The sequence below is a fragment of the Ovis canadensis genome, chromosome 1 (assembly GCF_042477335.2).
Source record: "Ovis canadensis isolate MfBH-ARS-UI-01 breed Bighorn chromosome 1, ARS-UI_OviCan_v2, whole genome shotgun sequence".
Lineage (NCBI taxonomy): Eukaryota > Metazoa > Chordata > Mammalia > Artiodactyla > Bovidae > Ovis > Ovis canadensis.
The window spans coordinates 62,913,682-62,938,606 of record NC_091245.1 but is presented as its reverse complement, the minus strand read 5'-3'; the positions used below and the strand labels follow the sequence as shown (position 1 = coordinate 62,938,606).

The window sequence follows — 24,925 nt, the reverse complement described above, 5'->3', positions numbered from 1 at the left end:
GAAGCACTTAACTGATATCTCAAACACATGTTCAAAACTGAACTCCTGATTCTCTGCTAAACTGATGAACTACCTGCTTATCCTGTAGTCTTCTTCCCTCAAGTGATGGCCACTCAGTCTTTACAGCTATTTAGGCAAAGACCCAAGAATCATCCTCTGAGGCCTTTGCTTCCATCCTTCACCCTTTTGGGATGTATTTTCAACATGGCAATCAGAGGGATGCACTTGTAAAACATAGGTCGTATCATACCAGTCATACCAAAACTCTCCAAAGGCTCTCATTTCACTCTGTGTAACGACCTACAAGGTCCAGCTTAACCTGGCCCCTGTTACTAGTCTCATTTCCTACCATTCTTCCTTGTGGCTCACACCTCTGCAGACACACTGGCCTCCTCGGGGTTACTCGAACACATCAGGCATGGTCCTGCTCTGCGCTAGCTGTTCCCTCTGACCGGAACACTTAAACCAGATCTCCTTCATGTTTTTGCTAAAATGCTAACTTCTCAATTAGGCCTGGTGGTGGTTTAGTTGCTAACTCGTGTCCAACTCTTGAGACCCCATGGACTGTAGCCTGCCAGGCTTCTCTGTCTATGAGATTCTCCAGGCAAGAACACTGGAGTGGGTTGCCATTTCCTTCTCCATCAATTGGGCCTACCCCCACCATATTTAAAATGGCAACTTCTCAATACTCTTCCCTCCCCATTCTCTGCTTGATTTTTTTCTGACAATATTTATCACCTTCTAAAACACTCTATGGGCTTCCCGGGTGGTGCTAGCAGTAAGGAACCTGCATGTCAATGCAGGAGACAGAGACACAGGTTCGATTCCTGGGTCGAGAAGATCCCCTGGAGGAGTGCATGGCAACCCACTCCAGTATTCTTGCCTGGAGAATCCAATGGACAGAGGAGCCTGGCAGGCTACAGTCCGTAGGGTTGCAAAGAGTCAGACACTACTCAAGTGAACTAGCACACATGCACTCAAGACATTCTATAAATTCCTTATTATACTTGTTGCCTCTCTTTGCCACTAAATTATGAACTCTATGAGGGCCAAAGATTTTGTCTTTTTTATTATACTTCTGCATACCCAGTGCCGGAATCTATTAGAAGGTGCAGCGTATAATGTTCATTAAATGATCTGGAACAACCACTTTGGGGAGTTATTTGGCAGTATCTAGTAAAACTGAAAATGTATATATCCTATAATCCAGCAATTCCACTCTTGGATATTTACCCTAGAGGAATTCTTACATGTGAGGAAATGGTTCATATGTGTTCACTGTAAAATTTTTGTAATGGCAAAAGATGGAAACAACCTAAATGTCCATTAGTAGGGAAATGGATAGAATGCTATGGTACAGTTAATAAATTGCCATAAAACTGCTAAAATAAATAAACTGGCATGGATGTAACTCAGAGCCAAAATGGTGAGGTGAATGTTGAAGACTTATGCACAGAACAATGCCATTATTGACAAAAACATGTTCGAGCTATTTCTGTTTATTATGGGCACATGTATGTGAGAAAAATATTACAAATGAACTATTGAGATGATTCATACCCATTCATGACAGAAAGTTCCATTTAGGGAGGGACTGTTAATTTTACAATGTTTTATTTCTCATTAGATTAAAAAAAGACTGGAAATGAAATAAAACATAAAATTTGTTGCATTTGAGGTTGTGAATATTGAGTGAGATTAATGGTTTTCTTTGTACTTTTCTGTATTTAAATTTTTCTTAATTAAAAAAAATTATCTTCTCGACTGTAAGATTTTAAGAGCTGGAACTGTGTTTTATTCATATTCCTATCCATAGTACCTAATACTCTTACTAGAATATAGGCGATTCTCAAGATATACTTGAATACATATGTATTGTATAAATAAACATTTTAATTTAAAAAGGATAAGGAACTAAGAGGTAAATAAGATGAGTGGTGCAGATACAAAAAGAAAGGCAGGAAGTATTTTGGATGGACTATGCATGACCTGGACTTCCCTGGTAGCTCAGCTGGTAAAGAATCCACCTACAAGGTGGGAGACCTGGGTTGGATCCCTGGGTTGGGAAGATCCACTGGAGAAGGGAACGGCTATCCACTCCAGTATTTTGGCCTGGAGAATTCCATGGGCCATATAGTCCATGGGGTTGTAAAGAGTTGGACACGACTGAGCTATTTCCACTTCACTATGCATGACTTAATACTCATGCTTCCTAAGGCTCTCAGCTGACCTAGGTTACTCTGAAACAGAGGATTTTTGAGAAGAAGATAAAGTTGTGAAAGAAAGCTCTTTTCCATGGGTCAGTTACCAAGAAGGCTATAGGGGATTCACTGGTTATTGCAGTAGTGTTTCCAAATTCCCCAAAGAAATCAATCTTTGAGATTCAGACACAACAACAGCAAAAAAACAACTCCTGAAATAATGACCTATTTTATATTTTTCATAACCCTTTTTCGCATGTTTTTAAAATATAATGGTAACCATGATAATAACCAACTATTTTACTGTGATAGGGTTATAATAAAAGTTCCAGAGATTTCCTTCTGTTTAAAAAAAATAATAATAAAAGTGTCATTTATTATTATGATGAACCAATATATTGGACAAGATGGTATATTTTAGCTGTATGCTACCTGTTATAGATATTTCATAATAAAATCATTAAAAGAGGTAAGCATTAATGCAAAATAAATTCTAAATAAAAATAATTTTTATAGATAAAAAGTAAAAAATTTAATATTTAAAAACTTATTCTTCAAATGACATCTTAAAACATATAAACATTAATTGCCTTATCCAATAGATTTGATCTTTGTTTTGCAACAAATGTTCCAGGTGAGAGAAAATTCCTCTTACTCTGTGTTTGATGTTGGTTCAGAGGTTAAAAGTGCTTCCAAAAGTATTATCAGATTGGGCATTAGAGTATCTGTTGCTTTTTATAAGTTCAATTACCTTTTTCACTATGAAAATATGTGGTCTGTTTTACAAAGAACTGTATCTTTTAGTGAATATTCAAACTCTGAAAAATGCAGCAAACATGATTAGATAATATTCAAACCATGTAACACTGGGATTTCCTAGCAAGAGCAATAATATTACATATAAATATTTTGAAATCATGAATTTATGAAATTATTCTTACAAAATGTTATTCCTTGAAATACCACCCACTGGATTAGCACATTTTTGTATTCTCTCTATATATAAATTATTAATTATATACATATATATTAAACATTAATTATATAATATATATTAAGCATATTACTATTTATGTTATTTGTAAGAAGTGCTCAGCAGCAAAGCCAGGAAAACTATGACAACAGTTACAAGCAAGACAGACATCTTAGATATTAACCTTTCTAATATGCTCCTGACATGCTTCCAGAAATATTTACCTTAATTTTTGACTCTGTATGCAAATATTTCCTCTCTTCCTTTAGACTTGACGTCAGTACTGTTCCTGCTGGCTCAGCAGTAAAGAATGAGCCTGTCAATGCAAGAGACGCTGGTTCGATCCCTGGGTCGAGAAGATCCCCTGAAGGAAATGACAAATGCGCCAATATTCTTGCCTAGGAATTCCCACTGGCAGAGGAGCCTGGAGGGCTACAGTTCACGTGGTCACAAGAGTCAGACACGTCTTAAGAGACTAAACCACCACCATCAGTATATAGTGTATTGTATATATTGCTCTGAGCCAATAATATCACTATGTTGACTGTGAAAGCTCAATTTTCCCCTTAACATTGTTTTAGCACCTTTGTTAAAAATCAATCGACTGTATGCGTAGGAATCTATTTCTGGAATCGACAGTCTGTTCCATTCTGTTTTATTCTTTTATGCCTTTTTTCAGAGACTCCAAACTGTCATGCTTACAGAGCTTTATAATAAGTCTTGAAATCAGGTAAGGCAAGTCTTCCAATTTTACCCTTATTTTAATATATTGCTTTGGCTATTCTAGGCTCTTTGTATTTCCATTGAATTGGGATGACCCAGAGGGATGGGATGGGGAGGGAGGTGGGAGGGAGGTTCAGGAAGGGGAACACATGTACACTTACGGTGGATTCAAGTCAATGTATGGCAAAACCAATACAATATTGTAAAGTAAAATAAATAAATTTTAAAAAAGAAAACAAAAAAAAAAGAAATAGCCTGTCAGTTTGTATAAAATTTTGAATGAGATTGAATCTATCAATGAACTTGGTGAGAAGTGACATCTTAATAATACTGAGTCTTGCAATCTATGAACGTAGTTGATTTTTTCACTAATTTAGATTTTTCAAAAATAAAAATTTAGAAAGGATTAATATTTGCAAGTGTATAAAATAGGCCAGGCACAATAATGGGTGCTTTGTATGCATCCAATTTATTAAAATTCATTATTCCTTTTAGTCAAATTACACGTGGAAGAAAATGGGAACGTGGAGAGCTTAAGCAGGTCCCTGAGGCCAGGGAGTAGGTGGCTGAGAAGGCAATTTGGGCCCCGAGGTGCCTGACACCATGGGCTTCCCTGGTGGCTCAGTCGGTTAAGAATGTGCCTGCGATGGAGGGCACCCCAGTGTAAGGCGAGTGCAGAGAAAAAGAGAATGAGCCCAGCAGTCAGGCAAAGAAAAGGAAATTTATTAAAGAGAATGAAAGGGAGAATGGCCCTTGAGAAGAAACAGCGGCCCACCCTTCTGGTGGATCCCTCTTATACCCTGTAGATGGGAAATCAGGTCCCCTGAAGTGGGGTGGTTAGTTTAGCCTGCAACTGGAGTCTGGCCATCATGTGGTCTCAAGAGAGAGCCTCAAGTGTCCCATGGCAGGGTGGTGGCATAATGTCGAGAAAGTAAGTGTCAGAAGCTAAAACAGGATGTCGCTTAAGCAATGTGGTCAGTTTCATGGGTCACTGTGACTTTATCTTTTGTTTGCGTGGTCAGCACAGTGAGCCATTTTAACAATGGGCCCCCATGCAGACCCTATCACCAGGTTTGATCCTTTTGGTGGGAAGATCCCCTGGAGAAGGGAATGGCTAGCCAGTCCAGTGTTCTTGCCTGGAGAATTCCATGGACAGGGGACCCTGGCAGGCTACAGTCCATGGGGTCGCAGAGAGTAAGACATGACTTACTAACTTATTTCATCTGCCTGACACCAAAGCCTGGCTTTTTTTATTCACCAGCCTACTTAATTCAGCTCTAACTAGGACTAGCACTTAGGCCTGCAAAACCCTCTAAAGTTCAGACTGTTCCTGAACAATCAAGCATTTCAAACTCCCACCATCACTGTTATGGTGGAGAAAGTGCAAAATGTGGAGGCACAGGGGCATGAAAGATTAAATTACGTTTTCCAAATTGCACTTGAGAATTGAATGTGCCAATTAGACCCTTGTGACCACCTTTTTCACAGCACTTGGAATTTTGAGTTCATGAACAGCATAAAATTCTTGTACCCCATGGCAAGAAAAGATATTCCCATTTATAAACTACCTATGCAAATTATTCTGGTTTAGGATTTGGAAAAGTTTTTGTAAAATATCTAAAAGCTCTTGATATGATTTGAGGAACGACCGGTTATGGAAATTCAGTGACCTTTATAAACTAGCTCAAAGCCAAAAGAGAAAGAAATCAATGAAAACAAATCCAAATTGGTGTCATTAAAAGTAATCTAAGTTCCTAATTCATTATTCCTGATGAGTTTAATTTTAAAAAAAAGAATTCATTAAGAAAAAGCTTACGGTTGGAGATCTATTCTCAAAAAAAAATCGTCAATGACAGATTAAAGTGTCCACCTAGATAGTTGTAGGGACCACTGCGATGGGATTTTTACAGTGGAGGGAGAAATGGAACTCAATTCCTAATACCGCATGGGCAAGTGGAAATTTGCAGGATAGGGGTTCAGTGAATGGAAAATTTTACTAAGAGAAAATAAGGCTAAGGGGAGTTCTGGCGAAATTAATCTAGCAGGATTCTTGTTGAAAAAGAGCCAGGACGATCAGACATCACCTGGGGAATGGTGGAAGATGCGGAACCTGATCATATATTGAGGATCATCAGATACTGGGGTGGAGGTGGGTGTTCCTAGTTAAACTGACTTAGTAAAGTTCTTGCTAAAACTGGATTTTACAAGCAAGTGCACAGATGAGCCTAGGAGAAGGTTTCAGGAACCTGACTGAAGTCTGGCCAAGCAAAGAATCTTTATTTCAAGTATTTCCAGTCATATTTCTTTTAAGAGCTTTTCAGGGCTCTTTCAGACCCGACATCCAGTTTAGAAGAGTCTAGTCAACATCCACTAATTTTATAGCAATTCCCTCAAACCGAAAGGCCTAGAGAGGGTATAAGGCTCAAGTTTGAAAGATCTTCCCCTTCCCGGTTTGTCTACAAAAATTAGAATAGAAGGCTGCTAGGGAGAAGGCAATGGCACTCCACTCCAGTACTCTTGCCTGGCAAATCCCATGGATGGCGGAGCTTGGTGGGCTGCAGTCCATGGGGTCGCTAAGAGTCGGACACGACTGAGCGACTTCACTTTCACGTTTCACTTTCATGCACTGGAGAAGGAAATGGCAACCCACTCCAGTGTTCTTGCCTGGAGAATCCCAGGGATGGGGGAGCCTGGTGGGCTGCCGTCTATGGGGTCGCACAGAGTCGGACACGACTGAAGCGACTTAGCAGCAGCAGCAGCAGAGAGCAATGGGTACTCACATGCCTCCAGGCATTTGACATCCTGCCTGGCTCTTTTACGCACCCACCCTTCCCTGCAGCCCCAAGTAGAGGGAGCAAGCCAGGAGCCCACGCCCTCGCACCCGGGCAGCGCAACTCTGGAGCAACCTGAGAAACCCACGGAGGGCGGAGAGGATCGTTTACGCAAGCAGGGAGGGGCGCGAAGGGAGTGAGGCGCCCAGAGATGGCCCAGAGATGTCCCCGGGCTAGTTCAGAGGCCTCCTGCGCCCCAGGTCCAGAAAGACCGCTGCAGAAAGGGGCGTGGAAGGGAGCGGAGCTGCGGAGGCGGGTCACGGGTTCACCCGCCCGGCGGAGGGAGGATGCCACCGCTGCTGGGCTCACGTCGAACCCCGGCTGAGCTGGGCTGTAGAGGTTTCTAGAGCGGGCTGACCTGCCGCGGCCCCGGCCGCGGAGAAGTAGGACCCCACCGGCCCTCTCTGGCGCCCCGCTTCCCGCGCCGCGGCCGCAGGTGAGCCGAACCCAGCCGCACCTCGAGGCATCAGGTGTCGTGGGAACGGCGCCCGCGGCGCGAAGGGAGAGCCCGCCGCGTCTCCAGCCATCCGTGATACACGGCGGGAGGGTCGGGTCCGACGGCGGCGCTATGGAGGGGACACAGGAGGGAGCGGGGTGCGAGCTGCAGCGGTTCGGCCCCCCGGCTGCTCTGCAGCCCGCACAAGGTCAGTGACGCCCCTGCAGTTGCGGGGATGTGGCTCGCCGCCACCGGGAGGGGGCGGACTTCCGCGTGGTGCTCGGGGCTCGGTGGCTGTCTGCTGATTGCATGGCCAACCTCTCCGGACTCGGAGTGCTGTTTTATTAGAAGGAAGAGGGAGGATGTACTTGGGACCAAAGCCCGGGTGGGTGTGCAGGGTTTGGCGCGGCGAGGGGTTCGGACAGTCTCCGTTTTTAAAGTGCGCCTTCAGACGGGCGCTTTCTGTGACAGTAAAGCGAAGGTTTGCAGCGAGTTTAGCGGTCAGTCCTCGGAATGGAACATCTTTTCTGTAAGCTTGGTGCGCGATGTGCTGAGTAAGTTAATTGTGGTTGGCTTCTTTTTCACTTTGTTCCTATGGGTTACTGTTACACGGCGTGTGGCTAGTTTAATTTTACCAGTATCAGAAGTAGAAAGGGCTGAAGGTGAGCTCAAATCTGTCATTCACTAACAGAGGCTATATTATTAACAGTTCCCTTATTTTGTTACTCTTCATCTGTGAGTTTCCATGAACTGGCATGAATCAGCTTCCTTATAAATCCCATAGATACAGTGTCTTTAAATGCTGATGAAAATATTAATATACCCTTTTGAAGAAAGAAATAAAATGTTCTTGAGTGAAAATCCTAAGGGATTATCTTTTTTCTCTCCCTATGTCTGTATCTAGGAGTTACTGTACTCAGACTTTGACAGGCATTTAAACACCCGCAGCAGCCATACTTTAATGAATTCTTTCCTAATTAGTTCACTTTGAAAGCACTGCATATGCTATTGTAAATATATGTATGCTCTATTGCCTCAGCAGTATCTTTATTAATCTTTTCATTCATCAAAAACTTAAAAACCTTCCTCATGGACAGTTTTTACAGTCAGTATCTACTGTTTGGAGATGGTGAGTTTGCTAACAATGTTTGACTCAGAACCAAATGTTGGATTCTAGACTTAGAAAGCACTTAAACAGTGACTTGTTAGATATTATATTAGTACACTTTGACTCTTAGAATTTTTGATAAAAATATCACACAGAATCAGCCTTTCTATTCTGTAAAAATGTGAACGATACTGTCCATAGTGGTTTGTGGTATTTTATTTTTAAGAAGTTTCCATAATATCAAGATTAGTCTGAGGGACAGTCCAGGATAGGTTCCAGTTTACAAAGTGACTTCTTTATCACTTTGGATAAGCTGACTATGAAGACAGTAAAACCAGCCCTATCCCTTTCAAAGGGACAAAAAAGTATGAAGCGCTTTGAAAAGTAAAGCGTGCTAATATAAATATAAAGGCCCTCAATAAAAAACTTCATGCAAGTGATGTTGCCGATTGGGATTTGAACTTAAATTGAGATTCTGAGTTCTTTGCAGACCTCATTTGTAAGTCCCCCGAAGCTCACACTGCCTCTTAGGAACTTTGTTGGCTGTTTAGGAAGCTGCTGTGTCTGCTGGAGCTGTAGGGAAAGTAAGGCTGATGGTTTAGTGTTAGACCCTATGCAAGGGCTTTATTTTCATTTTCTCACTAGAAACACATGAAAATGTAGATATTCTTATTCCCATTTTGCAGAAGAGAAAACTGAGGCTCAGACAGGCTGAATGACTTGCATATGGTCACAGAAGTGTCTCAATGTAGAACCAGGATTAGAAACAAAACAGGATCTTTGTTCTCTACATCACATTTTTTACCTTTAATTCAATTGTTAAAAAAATTTTTTAATATAATCTGACAAAACTGTATCTCTCCAGGAAAATTGCCCATATTCATATACACACAAAATTTAGCACATAATTTCAGAGTCCAGCCTGCTTTCTGAAACCTTTTCAGTGCTTTCAGGACACCCTACTCTAACTATGTCTGTTACTGAATGAGGCAAAAAGCATATATATACTATATATTGGTACCATAATCTTTTATTAACAGCAGCCCTTTGAACTTGGTAGTTTTCAACTGGGTAAAAATTCATTCAGTGACTGAAATGTAAAGAAAAATGACTTGCTATGTTCTAACTGATTCTGTAAACACCAAAATGCAGTCTATTTTTTTTTTATAATTGTAATCACATTCTTTTTATTTTTTAAATTTTTTAAAAATTTTGTTTTATATTATAGTTGACTTAAAATGTTGTGTTAATTCCCGGTGCACAGCAAATTGATTGTCGTCCATATACATATATCTATTGTTTTTTCAGATTCTTTTCTCATATACATTATTACAGAATATTGAGTGGAGTCCCCTGTGCAATACAGTAGGTTCTTGTTGATTATTTTATATATAGCAGTGTATATATGTTGGGGCTTCCCTGGTAGCTCAGTGGTAAAAGAATCTGCCTGCAATGCAGGAGACTTCGGTTTGATTCCTGAGTTGGGGAGATCCCCTGGAGGAGGAAATGGCAATCTACTCCAGTACTCTTGCCCGGAGAATTCCATGGAAAGAGGAGCCTGGTGGACTACAGTCCATGGGGTCGCAGGGAGTAGAACAAAGTGACTAAGCGGCAGCACAGTAGCAGTGTGTGTGTTAATCCCAACCTCCTAATTTAACTCTCTCACCTTTCCCCTTTGGTAACCATAAGTTTGTTTTCTGTGACTGGAAGTCTGTTTCTGCTTTGTAAATAAATTCATTGTATGACTTTTTTTTTTTAGATTCCACATATAAACAATATCACATGATACTTGTCTTTCTCTGATGTCATTTAGCATGATCATCTGTGGGTCCATGCATGTTGCTGCAAATGGAATAATTTCTTTTTTATGACTGAGTAATATTCCATAAAACTCAGAATCATGGCATCTGGTCCCATCATTTCATGGGAAATAGATGGGGAAACAGTGGAAACAGTGACAGACTTTGTTTTTTTCGGCTCCAAAATAACTGCAGATGGTGACTGCAGCCATGAAATTTAAAGACACTTACTGCTTGGAAGGAAAGTTATGACCAACCAGATAGCATATTAAAAAGCAGAGACAGTACTTTGCCAAGAAAGGTCCGTCTAGTCAAGGCTATGGTTTTTCCAGTGGTCATGTATGGATGTGAGAGCTGGACTGTGAAGAAAGCTGAGCGCCGAAGAATTGATGCTTTTGAACTGTGGTGTTGGAGAAGACTCTTGAGAGTCCCTTGGACTGCAAGGAGATCCAACCAGTCCATTCTAAAGGAGATCAGTCCTGGGTGTTCTTTGGAAGGACTGATGCTGAAGGTGAAGCTCCAGTACTTTGGCCACCTCCTGGGAAGAGTTGACTCATTGGAAAATACTCTGATGCTGGGAGGGATTGGGTGCAGGAGGAGAAGGGGATGACAGTGGATGCGATGGTTGGATGGCATCATCGACTCGATGGACATGAGTTTGGGTGAACTCCGGGAGTTGGTGATGGACAGGGAGGCCTGGCATGTTGCAATTCACAGGGTCGCAAAGAGTCGAACACGACTGAGCAACTGAACTGAACTGAATATTCCATATATATATTCATACCACATCTTCTTTGCCTGTTCATATGTTAATGGACATTTAGGTTGCTTCTATGTCTTGGCTATTGTAAACAGCACTGCCGTGAACATTGGTGTGCATGTGTCCATTCTAACCATGTTTTTCTCCAGATATATGCCCAGTACTTGGATTACTGGCTCATATGGTAGCTCTGTTTTTAGTTTTTTAAGGTACCTCCATACTGTTCTCCATAGTGACTGTGTCAAATTACATTCCCTTCAGTAGTGTAGGAGGGTTCTTTCTCTTCACACCCAGCATTTATGTTTGTAGATTTTTTGATAATGGCCATTCTGACTGGTGTGAGGTAATATCTTCATTATAGTTTCTTTTTTAATTGGAAGATAATCGCTTTACAATGTTTTGTTGGTTTCTGCTGTACAACAACATGAATCAGTCATAAGTGTACATAGATCCCCTCCCTCTTGAGCTGCCCTCCCACCCACCCCCCAATCCCACCCACCCCCCAATCCCACCCTTCTAGATTGTCACATGGCACTGGGCTGAGCTCCTTGTGTTATACAGCAGCTTCCCACTAGCTATGCATTTTACACATGATAATGTATATATTTCAATGCCACTTTCTCAGTTCATCCCACCCTCTCTTTACCCCACTCTATCCACAAGTCTGTTTTCTGTATGTCTGCATCTTTCTGCCCTGCAAATAGGTTCATCAGTACCATTTTTCTGGATTCCATACATATGCATTAATATGTAATATTTGTTTTCTCTTTCTGACTTATTTCACTCTGTATAACAGGCTCTAGGTTTTGTCTGTCCTCAGTTCAGCTGACTCAAATCCATTCCTTTTTATGGCTGAGTAATATTCCATTGTGTATATGTACCACTTCTTTATCCTTCATCTGTCAGTGGACATCTAGATTGTTTCCATGTCTTGGCTGTTACAAATGCAATGAACACTGGGGTACATGTGTTTTTTGAATTATGGTTTTTTTAAGGGTATATGCCCATTAGTGGGCTTCCCTGATGACTCAATGGTAAAGAACTCTCCCTCCAATACAGGAGATGCAGGTTCTATCCCTAAGTTGGGAACATCCCTTGGAGAAGGAAATGGCAACCCACTCCAATATTTTTGTCTGGAAAATCCCACGGACAGAGGAGCCTGGTGGGCTGCAGTCCTCGGGGTTGCAAAAGAGTCGGACACAACTTAGTGACTAAAAAACAACATGTTGGGGTTGCTGGGTAATATGATAGTTTTATTCCTAGTTTTTTAAGGTAGTTTTTTAAGGCACCTCTGTACGGTTCTCCTTAGTGGCTGTATCAGTTTACATTCCCATCAACAGCATAGGAGGGTTCACTTTTCTCCACACCCAGCATTTATTGTTTGTAGATTTTTTGATGATGGGCATTCTGACTGATGTGAGGTGATTCTTCACTATAGTTTTGCTTTGCATTTCTCTAATAATTAGTGATGTTGAGCTTCTTTTCACATGTCTCTTGATCATCTGCAAGTCTTTGGAGAAATGTCTATTTAGGTCTTTTGACCATTTTTGATTGGGGTTGTTTGTTTTTGTATATTGAGCCGCATGAGCTGCTTGTAAATTTTGGAGACTAATCCCTTGTCAGTCAAATCGTTTGCAAATATTTTCTCCTATATGTTTTTAATATTTGTCCGTGGGTTGTCTTTTCATTTTGTTTGTGGTTTACTTTGCTGTGCAAAAGCTTTTGAGTTTAATTAGGTCTCATATGTTTATTTTTGTTTTTATTTCCATTACTCTCAGAGACAAATCAAAAAAGATACTGCGGTGATTTATATCAAAGAGTATTCTGCCTATGTTTTCTTCTAAAAGTTTAATAGTATCCATCTTACTTTTCAGAGAAGGCAATGGCAACCCACTCCAGTACTCTTGTCTGGAGAATCCCAGGGATGGGGAGCCTGGTGGGCTGCCGTCTATGGGGTCATGCTGAGTCGGACACGACTGAAGGACTTGGCAGCAGCAGCAGTCTTATCTTTAGGTCTTCAATCCATTTAGAGTTAATTATTGTATATCGTGTTAGAGAATGTTCTAATTTCATTCTTTTAATGGCCTCGGATATGCGGATGGCACCACCCTTGTGGCAGAAAGTGAAGAGCAACTAAAGAACCTGTTAATGGAAGTGAAGGAGGAGAGTGAAGGAGTTGGCCTGAAGCTCAACATTCAGAGGACTAAGATCGTGGCATCTGGTCCCATCACTGCATGGCAGATAGATGGGAAATGGTGGAAACAGTGGCTGACTTTATTTTTGGGGGCTCCAGAATCACTGCGGATGGTGACTGCAGCCGTGAAATTGAAAGATGCTTTCTCCTTGGGAGGAAAGTTATGACCAACCTAGAGGGCATATTAAAAAGCAGAGATGTTGCTTTGCCAACAAAGGTCCATCTAGTCAAGGCTATGGTTTTTCCTTGGTGAACTTCCCTGCTGGCTCAGACGGTAAAGCATCCGCCTACAATGCAGGAGACCCAGGTTCAATCCCTAGGTCAGGAAGATCTCCTGGAGAAGGAAATGGCAACCCACTCTAGTATTCTTGCCTGGAAATTCCATGGACAGAGAAGCCTGGTAGTCTACAGTCCATGGGGTCGCAAAGAGTCGGACACGACTGAGCGTCTTCACTTCACTTCATCCAGTTATCCCAGCACTGCTTATTAAAGAGACTGTCTTTTCTCCATTGTATATTCTTGCCTCCTTTGTGGTGGATTAATTGACCATACGGTTTACTTCTCGGCTTTCTGTCCTGTTCCTTGATCTTCGGAGGTGCAGTTTAGAACAATGGCGCTTATTTGAAAGCAGATCTTTTCTTTGGACTCCGTCAACCATCCTTCAAAAACAAAGAACATAGGTGTTGCCTTTACTTACAGTTTTTTTTGTTTTTCCTCCTAGAGATGGCAAATCCTAAGGCTGCTATAAGTAGCTGCAGCTCTCATGAAGAGGAAAATCGCTGCACCTTTAACCAGCATACATCTCCCTCTAAGGAACTTCTATTAGAAGACCAGATGAGACGAAAACTCAAATTTTTTTTCATGAATCCTTGTGAGAAGTTCTGGGCTCGAGGTAGAAAACCCTGGAAACTTGCCATACAAATTCTAAAAATTGCAATGGTGACTATACAGGTAGGCACCTCAGATCATGAGCTTAGTGAAGTTGTCTTTTACTAACAAAGATGACTGTGTGTTTTGTTTTGTTTTTAAATAACTTTTAAACTATATGCCTCATAACAATAAATTAGGAGATATACAATCTTAAATCCTCTCTCTTCCATATTTGTGAAAGAAGACTTTTTTTTCCCTTAACTTGTTTCTTTTCATCTTTCATTAAATTGTAATTTTACTCACATAGTGTAACTAGATTTCAGGAAAAGAAAATTTTAATATTTTGCTTCCAGTCAAGAAGTTTAGCTGAAGGTTTCTAAATCAACTTTGGAAGCTAGCTGTTGCCCAAGTAGAGAATTCTTTTTTTTTCCTAGTTAGTTGCCTGAAAATTTCTCTCTCTTCATAATTTTTTGGATTCTCACATCCCTGTGATCGTGGGAGCCCTGAAGTAGAAGAGTGTGGAGCTGATTAAAAGGAGTAACATAAGTAGTGAAATATGAAACTTCATTTTAGGAGATGTTGAATCTCATTTCCTTGGCTTCTCTTAACATTTTGGGGAGAAATTATGTTTTGTGATTCTTTATATATATTTATGATTTACTCTTGTGAAGGTATGTTCCTGCTAGTGAGAGTAATTATCTCTTGTTTAAAGCAAAAGAGCAAAAATAAAAGCATATTTCAATAGGAAAATAGGTGATAGGTTTATTTTTTATTAATTTGGTGAAAAATGCATATGTAAATAAATGACTGGATTAAGGAGAATTTTTTTAACTCTGAAATCACACATTTTATTTTAGCTGATTATTGAGCACAAATTCTTCTCGATTGTTAGAAGCTGGCAATCACATGAAGTTGGTGAAATTCTTTTATTTATTTATTTTTTAATTGGAGGATAATTGCTTTACAATTTTGTGGTGGTTTCTGCCATACAACAGTGCAGATGAACCATAATTATATACTCTCCCTCTTAAACCTCCCTCCCCTCTCCCCACCCCTCTAGGTCATCAGAGCACGAGACTGAACTCCCTGAGTTGTATACTTCTCACCAGCTGTCTGATTTACACATGATAGTGTATATATGTTGATGTTACTTTCTCCATTCATTGAAGTTGATGAGATTCTTGCCTAAGTTTCTGATGCTAGATGTTGTGTAAAGGAAACTGACATTTGAGTGATTATCTTGTTCCAAGACATTATTTTGTTTAATTTCAGCAATACTTCTATTGGGTACCTACTGGACTCCTTCAGTTTAGAGAATATGGAGCTGATATTTATAAAGTTTTGGAATGCCATATGATGAGTACTGATTAGTACGGCCAGTGGCAGAATTAATGCTTTAAAGACACATGCTCTTTCTAATTATCAACATAAAAATGGTTGTTTGATTCCCAATATATTTGGCAAGTTGGAATTGAAATTCTAAATTTCCAAGTGATAATGTATGTCACAATAGTGAAAGTATTTCTCTATGTTGTTTCTGATAAGTCAGAGGGGAAGCCTGTATCAGTTCAGTTCAGTCGCTCAGTCGTGTCTGACTCTTTCCGAACCCATGAACTGCAGCACGCCAGGCCTCCCTGTCCATCACCAACTCCCGGAGTTCACTCAAACTCACGTCCATCGAGTCTGTGATGCCATCCAGCCATCTCATCCTCTGTCGTCCCCTTCTCCTCCTGCCCTCAATCCCTCCCAGCATCAAACTCTTTTCCAGTGAGTCAACTCTTCCCAGGAGGTGGCCGAAGTACTGGAGTTTCAGCTTTAGCAACATTCCTTCCAAAGAAATCCCAGGGTTGATCTCCTTCAGAATGGACTGGTTGGATCTCCTTGCAGTCCAAGGGACACTCAAGAGTCTTCTCCAACACCACAGTTCAAAAGCATCAATTTTTTGGCACTCAGCTTTCTTCACAGTCCAACTCTCACATCCATACATGACCACAGGAAAAACCATAGCCTTGACTAGACGGACCTTTGTTGGCAAACTAATGTCTCTGCTTTTAAATATGCTATCTAGGTTGCTCATAACTTTTCTTCCCAGGAGTAAGCTTCTTTTAATTTAAATGGCTGCAGTCACCATCTGCAGTGATTTTGGAGCCCCCCAAAATAAAGTCTGACACTGTTTCCACTGCTTCCACATCTACTTCCCATGAAGTGATGGGACCGGATGCCATGACCTTCATTTTCTGAATGTTGACCTTTAAGCCAACTTTTTCACTCTCCTCTTTCACTTTCATCAAGAGGCTCTTTAGTTCCTCTTCACTTTCTGCCATAAGGGTGGTGTCATCTGCATATCTGAGGTTATTGATATTTCTCCAAGCAATCTTGATTCCAGCTTGTGCTTCCTCCAGCCCAGCATTTCTCATGATGTACTCTGCACATAAGTTAAATAAGCAGGGTGACAATATACAGCCTTGACGTACTCTTTTTCCTATTTGGAACCAGTCTGTTGTTCCCTGTCCAGTTCTAACTGTTGCTTCCTGACCTGCAAATAGGTTTCTCAAGAGGCAGGTTAGATGGTCTGGTATTCCCATCTCTTTCAGAATTTTCCACAGTTTACTGTGATCCACACAGTCAAAAGCATTGGAATATATGTTAATATACTTTAATTTAGAGATGAGTTGAAAGAATATTTTTATTTTTGGTCTTATTGTCACAGTTTTGGTAATTAGTCCTAGAAATATAGTTTGATTATAAGACTTAAACTTATATATTTCTTAGGTTTTATTGTACACACGCTTCAAGCCTTCTTGATGTCCTGAAGAATTCATTTTGAAATCTTCTACTTGCCCTTCAAGCTCCTGCACCATCTGACTTAAGTGCTTCTGCTCACATTTTTCCCCACTGTTTCTCTAATCGAATTATGCTGGTGTCCTCAGTGTCCCCCTCAAAGTGCTAAGTTCAACTCGACCTTCTTAGCTTTCTCCACACGCTACTCAAATGTCCCCTGCCCCAAGTTATGCACGTACTACGAGGGTTTCTGTTATTCTTTCTTCCCTTAGGAAACCTTCCAACTTCCTTAGTCAAAGTTATCTTGCTTCTCTGAGCTGAAGAACTCCTAAAGGACTTCTCAGAGCTCCTAAAGTTTTTATTGGTGGGGACAATGTCATAAATGAGATCGTACATGAAAATAAATGTTGAAAGTATGCAAAGTCAGTTTCTTTTAGTTTAAAACTAGAAACCCACCTTATCTTTAAGGACAAATTAGTTCCCAACTGCCAAATGTTTAATTTCTATAGGATATATTAGGAATTAGTTAGGTATTGAATCTTGAATAGATGAATTAATCATTTAGTGGAGACCTTTATTTCATTGCTGTTTCACCCTCTTTTTCTTTATTTTAAGCTGATCTTTTTTGGCTTGAGTAACCAGATGGTGGTAACTTTCAAGGAAGAGAACACTATAGCATTCAAGCACCTCTTCCTAAAAGGATATATAGACAGAATGGACGACACATATGCAGTGTATACACAGAGAGATGTGTATGATCAGATCATCTTTGCAGTGAACCAGGTAAGTCAGACACGTGCATTCTTTACTTTGGAGAAAGATTAGACTGGAGAATTGTTAGCAATGTGCAAAGCAGAAGCTGACATTCAGGTGTACAAGGGTGAGCATTTTTTAATGAAATTATAAATGTCATGTATGAAACCATTAATTTTTTTAACTTTGCCAACAAACTTTTACAAAACTATAAGTTGAGAAGAGCTTTTGTTTAGTAACAGAGAGACAGAAACTTTAAAGACTTAATTAAAAGAGTCAGATCTAGGGCTTGGCATAAGAACTTCAAAGATTTAAAATTATTAACCATGACCTTGGTTGTAAGTAGTCATTAAGTTTTCAGAGTTTATATGTTCAGGGACCCTTTAAAAATAATGAGATTATTAACCTTGCAGAATGTGTAGAGTAACCAAGACCTGAAATTCATTTAAAAAATAAGAAAGGCCTTTATGTCACATGAGGCAATGGTTTTATTGTAACATTGATTAACTGCTTCAAAAAGGAAGCTTGTTTTTCATACATGTAGGTCAAATTTCTACTCTGAGTTTCTAATAAATTCATTTTTGCTACAAGCAAACACTACTTTCTTAAGTACGAAAATCTCCTATTTTGTAGGAATCTTTGGCAGCTTTCTTGAAGTCAGCATTTCCAACCCGAGTTAGTACTGCAGACAACATTTCTGCAGTACTAACTGCAGTATATATAAAAATTATAACTCTTCTTCAAAAATTGTTATAGTGTAATCAGGGCTTTTCATTTTCCCAGAGACAAACTATGGGATAAAATACATATTTGTGACACTAAGGCTTTCTGATAGCATTCAGATTACAAAAATTGTCCAGAAATCTATAATAATAGAAGTAAGCTACATGCGTTGTTAAATAGAATTATGTCCTACAGTTTGTCCTACCCTTGCTTCCCTGGTGGCTCAGAGGTTAAAGCATCTGCCTCCAATGCGGGAGACCTGGGTTTAATCTCTGGTTGGGAAGATCCCCTGGAGAAGGAAATGGCAACCCACTCCAGTGTTCTTGCCTAGAGAATCCCATGGACGGAGGAACCTGGTGGGCTACAGTCCACGGGGTCGCGAAGAGTCGGACACGACTGAGCAATTTCACCACCACCACCTACAGTTTGTAAGGTCAAATAGTAATAAAATTCTGGAGATACCAAGTTTTGAGATCCTTGTTTTAAGATTACTAAGTTTATCTAAATAGGATCTTCCCTGCTGGCTCAGACGGTAAAGCATCTGCCTACAATGCAGGAGACCTGGGTTCAATCCCTGGGTTGGGAAGATTTCCTGGAAAAGGAAATGGCAGCCCACTCCAGTATTCTTACCTGGAAAATCCCATGGACGGAGGAAGCTGGTTCCTAGATTATCTAAATTACTCTGAAGCAAATTAGTAATTTCGTTTTGACAGGAGGGGTGGGTAGAGGCAAGAGATAAACAGTTCAATAAATTCTTCCTAAAACATTTTGACCTTTATTATTAAGGTTAAAAGCAGTCTTAAATATATAGTATTTGGCATTCAGGCAGTTCTGTTTATCAGATTTCTTTTTTCTTTATAGAATTGCATGTAGGTAGATTCCCTGTGCTAGTAAATAGGTAGATACTATTTGGGGTAGAGTTTACCCCATTTGGGGCAAGTGACTCCCTACCATCTTCCAAGCACTGTCATGCATTTTAAACTGAAGGTAAAAAAGTATCTTATCACAATGTTAGTGAATGAAGTTTGTGTGGTTAATAAGGTCAGTTATTCTACATGATTCCAGAGAAGTGAATAGGGAAAACATGGCCTGATATGAAAGAAACATCTTTGACTGCTGTAAGGAAATACCTTGATAGTTGAGGTGATAGTCACCAGGAACTGACAGGTAAGACAGTAGCTTCTCAGCCCTTAGAGTTATTTCCATGACTAGCTTTCCTGAAGAGTGGAGCCCTAGAATGTCATCTAACTGAATAATCTCTAGGGCTTATCCTGATTTAACACTGGTTGTAACAGCATCACTCTTGTTTAGTATGTCTATTTATGTATTGGAATATCAAAGACCTAGTTATTTTAATACTATAGCCTGGCTTTCATCAATCATGTTTGGGTCGTCTTTACTGGGTTCCTTCTTTCAGCTGCCTCTTAACTTAGGGCAGTCCTCAAAGGTCTGTCCTTTTCCTGCAGAATTTTCCCCACTGTCACCCATCGCCAAGATAGATGTTTCCAAAACAGTTGTTCACACTGTTGTGTGGAGAGAGCTCACAAGCACCTCAGAATCACTCTGTTCAAAGCAGATGTATATTCTCTTCCCACCTACTTCTCAGAGGTGCTTCTCTTTCTGATCAGTTGCTTAAATTTAAAGGTCTCAGGATCTTGGGACCACTTACTTTTTTGCAGCTCAAACACAGTCTGTAAATCCCTGCTTCTAGTTGGTTACACTCTTTCCCCTCCCACCTGTCCTACCACTTCTTGGCAGTTTATTCTAAATGATTCACCTGAAGTCACAGATTTGACTGCATGGTACTGCTCATTTTATAATAGTGTTCAGTGCTACATATTAATATATTTATTCCATGAAGATGGAGGTACGTACCAGGCACTCAAATGTTTGTGAATGAATGAATGAGCTCAAAAGATTCATGTGTTCAGATCAAGTAATAACAGGGAGACCACAAAAAAAATGCATCTGCAATCAAGGAACAAGCTGTTTAATCTGCTTTACTTTGGGTGCCACATTTGTCAGGTAAGGATTTTTATGTGTTTCTATATAGTCTCTCAAAGGATGCCCTAGGACCCATGAATCCGTGTGAAAAACCAGTTCTTTCAAGGTGGAGCTGCAGAGGCAAGTGGGGACGGATGCCAGCCTCATTAGGGCCCGACAGAAGTCATAGCCACTTAGGTGCCCCATTAGTCAGTCCTACCGGTTGCCTGCATTTCAGTGATGGTCCTATTAGCCCTATACCACCTTTGGCTCCCAGAGTCTTCTGACTCAGGCTCCAGATTGGCCCTTTAGCTGGCCGCAGTTCTGCTACTTGCCCCTGACCGTTGTTGACTGGGGAAAAAAAAAACAAAACATAACCTAAAAGTTGAGAATTATGTTTTATTCAAGGACATCACCAAGGACTGTAGCCCAGGAAGGCAGCCTCTCAGATAGCTCTGAGAGACTATTCCAAAGAGGGTTTTTGCAGAAAACAAAATAAAAGCCATGTAGTGGAACATCAAAAGATTTACTGCTAATCACAAAAAAACAGATATCTCAAGCTAGTGATTTTCTGGGAAGATGAATCTGGCCTAATGGCAGTTATTCCTTTGATATACGTCTTAGCCATCCAGGGCAAGTATCCTGTTTTCCTCCATCCTGAATTCCCCTCAGGGCATACCCTCAGTGCCACTATAGTGGCTGAAGGTTTGATGGCTGGCAACACTTGGTGTTTATGGGAATGGCAGCAACACTTTTTGTCCACACCATCCAGCTCTGTAGGTGCTCAGACCTCACGTGCTAAGTCACTTCAGTCATATCCAACTCTTTGTGACCCTATGGACAGTAGCCCACCAGGCCCCTCTGTCCATGGCATTCTCCAGGCAGGAATCCTGGAGTGGGTTTCCATTTCCTCCTCCAGGGGATCTTCCCAACCTAGGGATTGAACCTAGTCTCTTACATGGGGAGGCAGGTTCTTTACTGCTAGCGCCTGGGAAGCCCCAGACTCCACAAGGAGCCTTATTAAGATAGCAAGGAAGTCTGGCTGAAGAATCACTTATAAAAATAGCGTGTACCTGAAGGCCTACAGCTTGGCTCTTTTGTGTTTCAAGATCTTATAAGGTTTAAGACACAAGTTTCTATGATAGGTTCAGATCTTTAAGTAATTCCTATGTGGACTGCTTCACAGGGAGTGGGCACTCAGAAGGGCTACAGGGGCCCATACAGGTGTGACCCCTGCCTGCCTTTCTGGCTTTACCTCCTGTTACAGGCAGGGGGTATCTCACATTTCAGGCGTATTGGTCTCCGTGGTACCTTACCACATTCAATATCTTTTACTTCTTTTTTCATTTAATAGATTGTATTCCTCTTACTCCCCCATGCCCCAATATATAATTACCAGTTGGACTCTGAGTAGCTTTAGAAAGACTTAAGGCACTTATTTCCTTGTATGGGAAATATCTCAAAACTAAATATGTCTAGCATTATACTATTTCCTCTAGATGCAGGACATAATACTATTTAATGATCTATACAGCTTAATTCTATTACTGTAGGTTTCTGGCACATTTTCCCAGCGCCAGTGCTAGCAGAGATATTGGTGCCATAACGAGTCCTATCCTAGCGGCTTACCATCTCACTGTATGTAGATGAGCTCTAGTGGGTGAAGATCCTCTATCAAATTGTAATCGTTTTCACCTCACCATTAACTTGACAAATATTTGAGCATGTACTCTGTGTACTCTTACCTGAAAGCTGGGTTTGCCTCTTGGTGGACGTCAAGCCAAAAGAACCAACCAAGCCAAAAATCAGAAGGAAGGATTTATTATTTGCAGCAAATAAGGAGAACACCAGGGATCTTTCTCAAAGCAGTGTCTCCTGGGACAGTAAAATTGGGAAACTTTTAAGTTAAGGGCACCTGCATATTTATGAAGGGGCTGGGGCAGTCAACAAGAGTCCAAGTTTTAGTTAATTGAAGTCATGAGGGTCAGAAAAGGTTAAGTGTTACGGGCTAATCTTTACCACTGAAACAGAACTGGGAATCTTTACAATGGATGTGTTACCTATGCTGTTGTTACTTTTCTTGTCTGCTAATAGTCATTTGTTTGTACATTCGTTTGTTCCCTTAATATTGTTGATTACTGAGACCTGTTTAAGGACCAGCATTTGATCCAAAAAGGCTGAGGCCAAAAACGGCTTCTCTTATGACAAAGTCACACGTATTCTCTTTCTCCAGGGACCCACCCCCTGCCCAGCCTATCTGCTTACAATATGGTTCTAAGTGCTGAGGTTAGTGCAGTGGGCTTGATAAAGTCCTTGCCCTGTGGAACTTAGATTCTAATGGAAGAGATGGATTTTAAACAAATTTAGCAAAATAATTTGATTTCCAACAGTGATGACTGCTATGAAAAAAAAATTAGGTGGCATAAAACATGAACAGTGGTCTCAAGATGGTCAGAAAAGGCCTGTCTGGGGACTTGAAGTCTGAGGAAGAATATTTCAGGCTGAAGGAGTGGCAACAGCAAAGACCCTGGAGGCTGGAAAACATTTAGTGTGTTTAAGGCAAGTGTGCAAAGGAGTGAGGGAAGAGCCAGCGGTAGGGCTTTCCAGGCCCTGGAAAAGAGCTTTTAAGTTTATCCTGAGACACAGGAAATCATGGGAGGACTTTCAGTAGGGGAATATTGCTTAAAAGTGACTAAGCTATATTCTTGCAAAGATAAAGATTTTTAAAAAATCATCTTTAGACAAAGTTTTGCTGGTTAGTCTGGAACAATTTTATCCGACTTCCTATATTATAGCAAAGCAGAACTCTTGACTATAGAAAATAGTTCAAAGATAATAAAGTTTGTACTCACATTAAATGTAAAAGTCACTTCCTAAAGATAGTTCTTTAAAGGAGGAAAGAACTTGAAATGTTATTTAAGGTTAAATTCAGCCTTTAATTTTGCAGGTAAGAAAGCAGAGGCTGATAAAGTTTGTGACTTGCTCACAATCACAGAAATGAGACTTGAACCCAAAACTCTAATTCACAAGTGCTCTTTGCCCTCTGCCATCCCAGTGCAAAGTAGCATGCCAATTACTTTCCAGTCTCCACCTGGACGGGAGGTGGGAACCCACCGTTTCAAAGGCAGGGAGGGAGGGGAATCATGGCTTCACTTCTGCCTGGCTGGGTGCTCTCATCTTCTGTTTCTCTTTTTGGTTGAAGTATTTGCAGCTATGCAACGTCTCAGCTGGGAATCATGCATTTGAGGACAAGGGCACGGAGCAGTCGGCCATGGAAATCTGTTGGCACTTCTACAAGCAAGGAAACATCTATCCTGGAAATGATACCTTTGACATTGACCCAGAAATTGAAACTGGTAATATTCTTCTATAAGCTAGAACTTCCATTTTTAACTCCTTGATTTAAAGTCAGTAATTTCATCTCTGAAAATATCGATTTGGCCTGTGCTAGTAGGTCATAGTAAGAACTGTATCAGTTATGCCAGGTACTCTACTATGCCTCATGATTCTTAAACAGACCAACAAACAAAAAATCAACAAGACAAGTTTATTGTTATCCTCACTTTACAGAAGACCAAAGTGTGGCTCAGAAGGTTTAGTAATCTGCTCAAGGTGGACCTAGTAAGAGACAGTGCTGAAATCTGACCCAGGCTGTGCTCTTAACCATTTTATTCCACAACTTCTCTTCTGGATAAGCCAGTTTAATAGATAGATATTGCCCTTATAAAACAAATGTTTGAAAGTTCTTGAATATATGATATATAAAACTTTCTCCCCTCGATAGTACTTGACTATTCAGTATCTTTGGGGGTAAGTTGAGGAGTAATGAAATTCCCTCGTAGCTCAGTCAGTTAGAGATATGCCTGCAGTTCAGGAGACCTGGGTTCAATTCCTAGGTCAGGAAGATCCCCTGGAGAAGGAAATGACAACCCACTCCAGTATTCTTGCCTGGGAAATCCCATGAAGAGAGGAGCCTGGTGGGCTACAGTCCATGGAGTTGCAAAGAGTCAGACACAACTTAGCAGCTAAACCACCGCCAGTGAGAACCAGAATTTAGAATAGCATAGCTTATTCCCATTAGCAAAGTTCTATTTACAATTTGTACCTAAAACATTAGCTTAGGTCATTGAGTTAAAAAGTAAGTACTTTTAGCAGTAGCCGCTGGGACTTTTTCTTTGAGAAAAATAATAAAGTATTATAGTACTGACTAGTAAAAACCTTCTAAGATGCTGTCTTCCTTTTTTAAAAAAAGTGTTTATTGAGGGAAAATTGTCAACACATAATATTTTAAAAAAATAGATACTGTAAAAAAAAATTTTATCTTAGACACTCTAGGTGCTTCAAATGTATGCATAGGATACAAAAAGGGAGAGGGGCCTCAAAATTTAGGCTGAAAAAGACAGGAAGGAAGATGGCCTTTTATACCCAGTGAAATAGAATTCAGATCTTTCTCTACCTCCATCCACTCAAGAAATGTTATAGTCACATCTTACAAACAAATAAAAGTCATCGTCACCATGTGGTATGGATGTTTAGATTTAAAAATCTTAATTCACAAAAATACCAGAATCTGAATATCCAGTTTTCATGATATGATCCCTTCAGGAGGCAGTTTTCGGTTTATTTCAGGTGCTATTTCATGTTTTGTTCCTTTCTATGGCAGAATGCTTCTTTGTGGAACCAAATGAACCTTTTCACATTGGAACCCTAGAAGAGAATAAACTCAACTTAACGCTGGACTTTCACAGGTGAGGGAAGCAGGCGGGAGGGAAACTCCTGTTTGTGTGTAC

The 24,925-nt window shown here is 40.5% G+C and overlaps 1 protein-coding gene and 1 non-coding gene across 6 annotated transcripts in view; both read left to right on the top strand.

The window, feature by feature from the left end:
• The first annotated feature begins 6,999 nt into the window (after nucleotides 1-6,999).
• Nucleotides 7,000-24,925, top strand: part of MCOLN3 (mucolipin TRP cation channel 3) — a 36,309-nt gene continuing 18,383 nt past the window's right edge. For 2 of the 5 annotated variants that reach the window (XM_069570869.1, XM_069570614.1), the window contains exons 1-5: nucleotides 7,000-7,372; nucleotides 13,747-13,976; nucleotides 17,292-17,459; nucleotides 23,338-23,491; nucleotides 24,799-24,883. In XM_069570869.1, coding sequence (XP_069426970.1) covers nucleotides 7,297-7,372; nucleotides 13,747-13,976; nucleotides 17,292-17,459; nucleotides 23,338-23,491; nucleotides 24,799-24,883 — 713 coding nt within the window. In that variant the 5' untranslated portion in view covers nucleotides 7,000-7,296. Of the gene's footprint in view, nucleotides 7,373-7,452; nucleotides 7,719-13,746; nucleotides 13,977-17,291; nucleotides 17,460-23,337; nucleotides 23,492-24,798; nucleotides 24,884-24,925 lie in introns of those variants that run through there. The other 3 variants (XM_069570944.1, XM_069570695.1, XM_069570780.1) reach the window with 2 other exon arrangements.
• Nucleotides 18,667-18,738, top strand: TRNAC-ACA (transfer RNA cysteine (anticodon ACA)). The gene has a single exon. It is a non-coding gene; the product is annotated as a tRNA-Cys (tRNA).